At 44.7% G+C, this 7,631-nt stretch overlaps 1 protein-coding gene across 1 annotated transcript in view; it reads right to left on the bottom strand.

Annotated features, from left to right (window-relative positions):
- Positions 1–5,864: 5,864 nt before the first annotated feature.
- ZMPSTE24 (zinc metallopeptidase STE24) overlaps positions 5,865–7,631 on the bottom strand; it is a 74,844-nt gene continuing 73,077 nt past the window's right edge. Inside the window, exon 10 of the mRNA XM_057500066.1 lies at positions 5,865–7,607. Coding sequence (XP_057356049.1) covers positions 7,383–7,607 — 225 coding nt within the window. The 3' untranslated portion in view covers positions 5,865–7,382. The remainder of the gene's footprint in view (positions 7,608–7,631) is intronic.

Below are 7,631 nucleotides of genomic sequence, written 5' to 3'. Positions count from 1 at the left end.
CTGAGTTGTACGGCTTAACTTCTCATGGGCTCAGGGTAGAAGGCTCATCAGCCTGGGCAGGATGGTCAGGGGCATGGGAAGGGGAGACAGGGGCAGGGTCCCTGCCTCTGGCACATCCTGAGTTTTGCGCCTGGCATGTTTGAAGAACGTCTGTGGGAAGAACCTGGGGGCGGAGTGAGGAGGGACCTGCCGTGTAACTTTGGGCAAGTCCCCTCCCAGCCTTTGTACAGCTGGGGCAGGGCTGCAGCCATGCTGTATTATCCCAGTAGAGCCTTCCCAGGGGCTTACCAGGGCCTGGCACACAGGAGGCCCTTCAGTTTCAGCACCCACTATGTGCTGGCCCTGGAGCAGAAACTGGTGAATAATTGAAAGTTGTGGCTCTTGCCTTCTAGGGGTTTCTAGGCCCATGAGAAGAACAGATAGGGACCTGGATGATGAGAGTAGGAGTGATATTCACTCATGCCACTTTCACTAAGGGGATGTCTAAGGGAGAGTGGCTCAGAGCTAATCTGCACCCCCTGGGGGCTGCCAGCCTCGTAGCTTTGCAGGCTAGCAGGCTGCTCAAAGCAGCAGGGAAGGTAATGGCAGGTGCCTCTGACCCAGCCAAAGATGAGCGCTTTTGGAATTCAGGGAGTGACCAATCCCACCAATCCCCTCACTCCATTATTGATTTGGGCATTTGTTCCCTCAAGTGAAACACTCTGCCCACCTGGCACCTCCTGTAGGCAAAGGACTCCAGCCTGGGGCCTCCTACACCTTACTCTAAGCTTGGCTCAAAGTCCCACCTAAGCTGGGGCGTCCTTCTCCTCTTCAAGGAGAAGCAGAAATCCTCTCCCAATCCTCTCCCCAGCCTACCCTGGTCCTCCCTCCCGTGCGCACGCGCGCGCCCACACACACGTGACATCTTGGCACACACACACACACGTGACATCTTGGCGCACACACACACGTGACATCTTGGCACACACACACACGTGACATCTTGGCACACACACACACACGTGACATCTCGGCGCACACACACACACGTGACATCTTGGTGCACACACACACGTGACATCTTGGCACACACACACACGTGACATCTTGGCACACACACACGTGTGACATCTTGGCACACGCACACACACGTGACATCTTGGCGCACACACACACACATGACATCTTGGCGCACACACACACACACACACACACACACACACACACGCGTGACATCTTGGCCCCCCTTCCCTAGTCTAAGGGCAGATAAGGACAAGGTGGGGTAGCCCTGAGGGCCACCAAGGTGGCTTTGCCCTCAATGCTTTGGCAAGTCTTGCATCATAGCACCCCCATCCTCACAGAAGGCCACTCTGCTGCTGTGGCAGCAGGGCTGTGAAATGCAGAGAATGGAGGAAGGACCCGGTGGAGGAGGGGAGGCTGCTGGAGGCGGATGAGAGCTGCAGGAGGCTGCTGAAGCCTGCCCCGAGAGGCTCTCAGGCACTGCACATCTGGTGGGCGGAGGGCACCCCCACCTCGGCCAGGGCATGTGTATGTCCTGATGCCTGTGACCTTGGGCTCAGGGAACAAGTCTACTCCTTGAGGTTTTCTCATGCACTAGCCCTGGGCTCCTCTCTGACTTTCCCTGAGATTAGGTCCACTGGAGAATGATTCACAAGTCTTATGCAGTCACCCCTCATTCCCTATGACTTAGGATCTGAAGACTCTAAAAGGGGCTGATTCCTACAGGGCTGGAGACTGAATTTCACTAAAGAAAAACACACATCCTTACTACAATTTACAAGACTCCCATATGCTTCTCTGACCTCATGTCTCTGCCCAGACTCTGGTACATTCCACTCCAGCCATGCCAGGCCCTGTGCTGCTCCTCAAACATGCTGTGCCACAGACAACACACGTTGTGCCCTCTGCTTGCAATGCTTTTCCCCAAATATCATCATGGCCAATGAGCTTGTTTCAGGTCTTTACCCACAAGTGACCTTTTCATCCATACCCCAATATTCTGATACCCACCTACCCCCATGCTTTATTATTTCTCCTTTGCACTTTCCCACTATTCAACATACAACATATAAGCTCCGTAAGGGCAGGAACTTTGGTCTCCGTTGTTTGCTGCTCCATTTCCCAGCACATAAAACAGTGCCTGGTGAGGATCTAATAACATGGCGATTACAGTTGATATCACTGATTATAACTGAATTTGTTCAAAGGAAATGTTTGAACAAAGACCTGAAGCAAGTGAGTGGGTGATCTGGGGGAAGCAGGTGTTTGGGAGAAGAGCATCCTTGGAAGAGGGAAAACCCTTGACACTGGTGAGAGCCCAGTGTGGTGGAGAAACACCAGAAGGCAGAGTGGCTTGGATGGGTGTGCTGAGAGGAGATGGTGGGAGACAAAGGCAGAGGGCTAGGGCTGAGGCAGACTTTACAGGGCCTCATAGGTCACTACGAACTCGGTGGTGGAGACCCAGAGCCCTAGGTCTTAACCCTTAGGTTATACCTTCCCTATTTACCAACCATCCAGAGAGCCAGAGCAGAGAGAGCTCTGACCTGAAGGCAGAGGCAGAGGCTGTTACCTGAGGTGCCGGCCTGCATCATCTTTAACCCTTCTGCCTTCATCCCCAGTCGCTGATTCATCTCCAACCCTGTCCATCTCTCCTTTTCATTGATGTGTTCAGCAAATATTCATTCATTCTGTAAATATTGTTCTTAGAATGTAAGCTCTATGAAGGCAGGGGAATTTGTTCTGTTCACTCTGTACCCTCAGAGCCTACAGCAATGTATGATATTTAGCAGGAACTTAATATATGTGAGCTGCAGGAATGCCTGTATTACTCATGGTAATATCCATATGCTACGGCACTGACATCTCTTGGACCTGGCCCATCTTCCTCTAGCCTCACTTCTCACTCCTAACTCTTGCAATTCCTAAAGCAGCCCAAGTTCTCATGTTTTTGTGCCTGCTGTTCCCTGGAATACCACCCCTCGCCCTTCTTTACCTAGAAGATTCCCATTCTTCTTCCAAACTTAATCATATACTCTGGCAATCCTCTTCTCATCCCACCTGCCAGCTAGGTTAGGCACTTTGTTTTGTTTTACTTACATCATAGCAATTATGATAAATTATTTATTTCATTATTAACAATTATTAACTAGTTAGTGAGTTCTTATTATTATCAGGTATTATGCTAAGCACCCTGCAAACTAATCTCATTCTATCCTTACAACAGCCCCATGAAGCAGGTATGATCCCCATTCATCATGTTAAAAAATAAAATACCTCTCAATCCCACTTCCTCCTACAGCTACTGTCCCATGTTTTTGCTGCTTTTTATAAGGGCCGTCTAATTTGGTGTCTAGTTTACCACACCATCCTTCTCAGGTCCTTTGCTGATTTCTCATCCCCACTGTCTGAAAGCCAGAGTGCCACATGCTTGCTCCTGGGGCCACTTCTTTTTCTCTCACTTCTCTCATGCTCTCATTGAGTTACATGGCTTTAAATTCCATCTCTACACCCCCAAACCAGACCTCTCCCCTTAATTCAATTCATTTATCCAACTGCCTACTCAACATCTCCCCTTAGATGGCTAGCAGGCATCTCAAATATAACATGTCTAAAGCAGCAGAATTCCTGATTTGCCCCTCTAAAATGCCCCCTGATCCTCTCCCTTCCCTATCTCAGTTACTGGCAACTCTGTCCTTTCAGTTACTTAAGCCAAACACGCTGGAATCATCCTCTACTTTTTCTCTTATACCCCTCATCTGATCCATCAGCAAATCCTGTTGGCTCAGCCTTCAAAATACGTCCAGAATCAGACCACTTCTCACCACCTCTGCAACTATTACCCCAGTCATCATTTTTATCTCTTGCTGGAAATACTGAGCGAGCCTCCATACTAGTCTCCCTGCTCGCACCCTTGTTCCTCAAGAGAGCCGCCATTGTGATCCTGTTAAAATTTAGACTATGTCATATCTTGCCCTAACCCTCCATTGGCTTCCGCTGCACTCTAGGAAAACCCCGGATGGCCTACAATGCCCTGTAAAGTCTGCCTCACCCCTACCCCTCTGAGTTTATTTCCCATCACCTCCTCCCAGCACACCCCATCCAAGCCACTCTGGCCTTGTGGTGTTTCTCCACCACCCTGGGCTCACTTGACTTGAAGGCCTTACCCACTTCCTAGATTGTCCCTCCCCCAAACACCTACTTCCCCAGGATCACCCACTCACTTCCTTCAGGTCTTTGTTCAAACATTACCTTAGGTGACGGCTTTTTATGACAGCCCAATTTACACCTGCAACCCTTATATCCCCCACAACACACCCCATGACCCTCCTTTTTCTCCAAGACATGTATCACCATTTAATATGTTTTATATATTTTGACTGTCTATCTCCCTAACAGTAGAATGGAAAACTTGTGAAATGGGGATTTTTCTATCAGTTATTCACTAGAGTATTAATGGCACCTAAAGGAAAGCTTGGTACAGATGGGCCTCAATATTTTCTGACTAAAAAACAGATGGAGAAATGAAGGCTCAGTCAAATCTCTTACATAAGGTCTTACTAGAAGTGGTATGTTGGATTCTAGAGTCCTGGGTCTTAACTATTAAGTTGTACCTTCCCTTTTTATCAGCCATCATCCAGCCAGCCAGTGGGAACTCTGACCCGAAGGCACAGGCTGTTATCTGAGGTGCCACTTAATCCTGCTCAGTGGGTTTGGGTTGTCCTGGTTTCACAAGTTTTAGAAAACAAAGGGGAAGCTTTGTATCTGTCTCTGGTCAAATTGTTCAGGAAATTCTCCTTCCTGGAAACCATCCTGGATAATAAGAGCCAGAGGTTTCCCTATCCTTATTGTCTGAATAGGGCTACCCCATTCCAATATGGATCATTTCTGCCTTCCACCAAACTGTGCTTAGTCAGGCATACAAGTTACTTGCTCACATCACTATGGTCTTGAATCAGAAGTATTTGGATACAAGTTCTCTGTAATTTTCTTTGTATAGCATATAGGACAGAACTTAAGGGTCTCAAGTGGTACTGGTAAATAAGCTTTCCACTAATGATGATAGACAGTCCAAAGTCAAAACTACATAAAGCATGTATGTACAAAAGAATCCAAAGGATTGATGAAAATGACCAAGTGGAAGGCAGCTTCCTCAGGAAGGGGAATACTACAGAAAGGACTGGGGTGACAGTGACAACAGAAAGGTCAAGGGCAAGTTGGGGCCATCCTGGTACTGAATCACTGAAGCAATCCTAGGAATTTTGCTCCTATCCTAAATAGAGGTAGAATTTCTTAGTAGCTTTCAGTCTTCAGCAAAGGGCCAAGTCAGATTAAGGGAAAATACACACACAACAGAGACTCTGCCTCTGTTTCAGAGACCAACCCTGCTGAGGTCATGCTATTTTATCTGAGGCCTTATCTACTTCATTCGGCTTCCTGCATAGCCGCCAATATTAGGATACAGAGTGCCACCTCTTTCCCTCCTTGACTGGCCTGTGTACGCCTTCCCCTGAACTGTAGGTGGTTCTGTCAAAACAATCACACATTAGAAAGCTAATTATTGCTGCCAAATGTAAAGAAGACCAAAGAGGCATCTGGAGCAGACCAGACAGGTCCAAGACAATTCGAGCTTATGAAAATCAAGGAGTGGTTCTGAAGGAAGCTTCTGAGGAAACATCAGCAAGAACTGGTAACCTTCTGGAATGGAACACCTGCAGAGGCCTCTGAGGGAGTGCATGGGAATGGTGCTGACCTCACTCAGGGTTAGGGCTGCTCCTAGTTCCTACCTACCCTTCATGAAGAGCACCCAGTTCCATGAGGGTAATGAACATACATCTAGGTAAAAAATGACACAGAGATTCTGTCAATTAAAGACAAAGTACATCAATCTGCATTGGCAATTTTTAATGTTTCACTTGTGCAGAACTGAAGTTTGCATTTAAAGGCACAGAAGGAAAGAGAGGCAGTTATCACAGCATGAATTCACAGATTAAGGATGCTGGATAAAATCATAGGACTGTTCCTCTTTAGCCTTAGGAAAATAAATAATGCAGTACTAAACTAGATCTTTATTTTTATTATATTTCCATGTAAAGACATCACCCAAATATCAGTTGAGCAAAATAGTTTCTGGCCAGATACCAAGGGTGCACAGTTGATCCCACTTTGGAATAAATACCCAGAAGGTAAGCATTATCAGTGCGTGGCGGCTCTAAGCACAAAGTAAGTTCTCATTTAGAATGTGGACAGAGATTTGAGGCAGTAAAACATGCAGCTTTGAAAACCAGAGAAGAAATCTTTCATGAGATTTGTTTTAAAAATAAAAATTATCTTCATATCAAGAACTATTAATTTTTTTTTAAAAGAACAATTAATTTCCAACATGGAATCAGGCCTGGTTAAATAGAACTTATTACGTACTGATAAAAATTACAGAAATAAAAACTGAAATTCTTCTGTCCTTGAAAAACTATTTTTTCCTGTAATATCATAAAAGAATCATCAGTATTTCATCCTTATGTCTCCTGAAATGTCATTTCTTATTCTTTCCACATTCTTCCACCTAAAAGAAGCAAAATCTGCTCAATATAGCAATTTCTAAGTGAAAGGATGCACTATTTATTGAATAAAAGAGTACAAATGAGGGAAAAGCTGAATGTTTTGAAAAATACCAGTTTATCCCTAATGGGATCATACCCACTGGATGGAAAGATAGACTGAGATGTTCCTAAAAAAAAAAAACCCAATGATTAAAAACATTCTATCCATAATTTCTAACTTCAAAGCACTATTACAAACTCCTATTGGTATGTAGCATGAAGGAACAGAGAAATTTGGTCGAACAGTAAGAGCATACTTCTAACTACTTTAATTTCAATTACATCAGTCTTACCAGTTATCTTTCTTCCTTATGTAAAACACTGATTGCCATGTTAGATCATAACAGCATGCAAGTAAAAAATCTCAACTGAGGTCTGAGCACAATGACTGGGGACCACTGTTTCTGCCTTATAGAAAATACTCAGAAGTGATGTTCCTCCTTTAAACATGTACTCCCAAACACCTTATATGCAGATTTCATATGTGTGTAAATAAAACAAATTCTGTATTTTCCCAAGTAATTTTACAAGTTGATGGTAAATTAGATTTTAAAGATAAAACTATGCCTTTAAAAACATTAAGCCTCAAATTTTCATCCAGCATTTTCTTTAAGAAATGGATTGTTAAAATCATTTTTTAAATGAGACATTAAATGTATTTAAATCTGGGCTTCTCTGTACTTTATAATTTCTCTTTAAAAAAAAAAGTTTAAAAACATCAAGAGCCAGAACATGCTGCCAGGACAGAAATAATCAGAAATGTCTTCAGTTGCGACCCCTGGCAACTCAGTCTTGTTTTGAGTTTTCCAAAGCTTGAAGTCTCTCTAGGAGTGGAGGATGAGAATAATGCCACATTGAAAACAGCCAGTCAGAAACAGGGAATCCCAAGTTATCTTTGTTTAGTTTGATTAAAGCAGAATATAAGTCTTTAGCCTTCCCAAGTTTCTTGGCAAATGCATCAGCTTGAAACTCAAACCTGCGGCTTAGGACTGTCAGGCAAAAAGAAAGAACCTGAAAAATGTAAATAAAAGAGCT

The sequence above is a fragment of the Manis pentadactyla genome, chromosome 4 (genome assembly GCF_030020395.1).
Source record: "Manis pentadactyla isolate mManPen7 chromosome 4, mManPen7.hap1, whole genome shotgun sequence".
Classification (NCBI taxonomy): Eukaryota; Metazoa; Chordata; class Mammalia; order Pholidota; family Manidae; genus Manis; species Manis pentadactyla.
The sequence above is the reverse complement of the archived record's forward strand: the minus strand, read 5'-3'. Positions and strand labels throughout refer to the sequence as shown.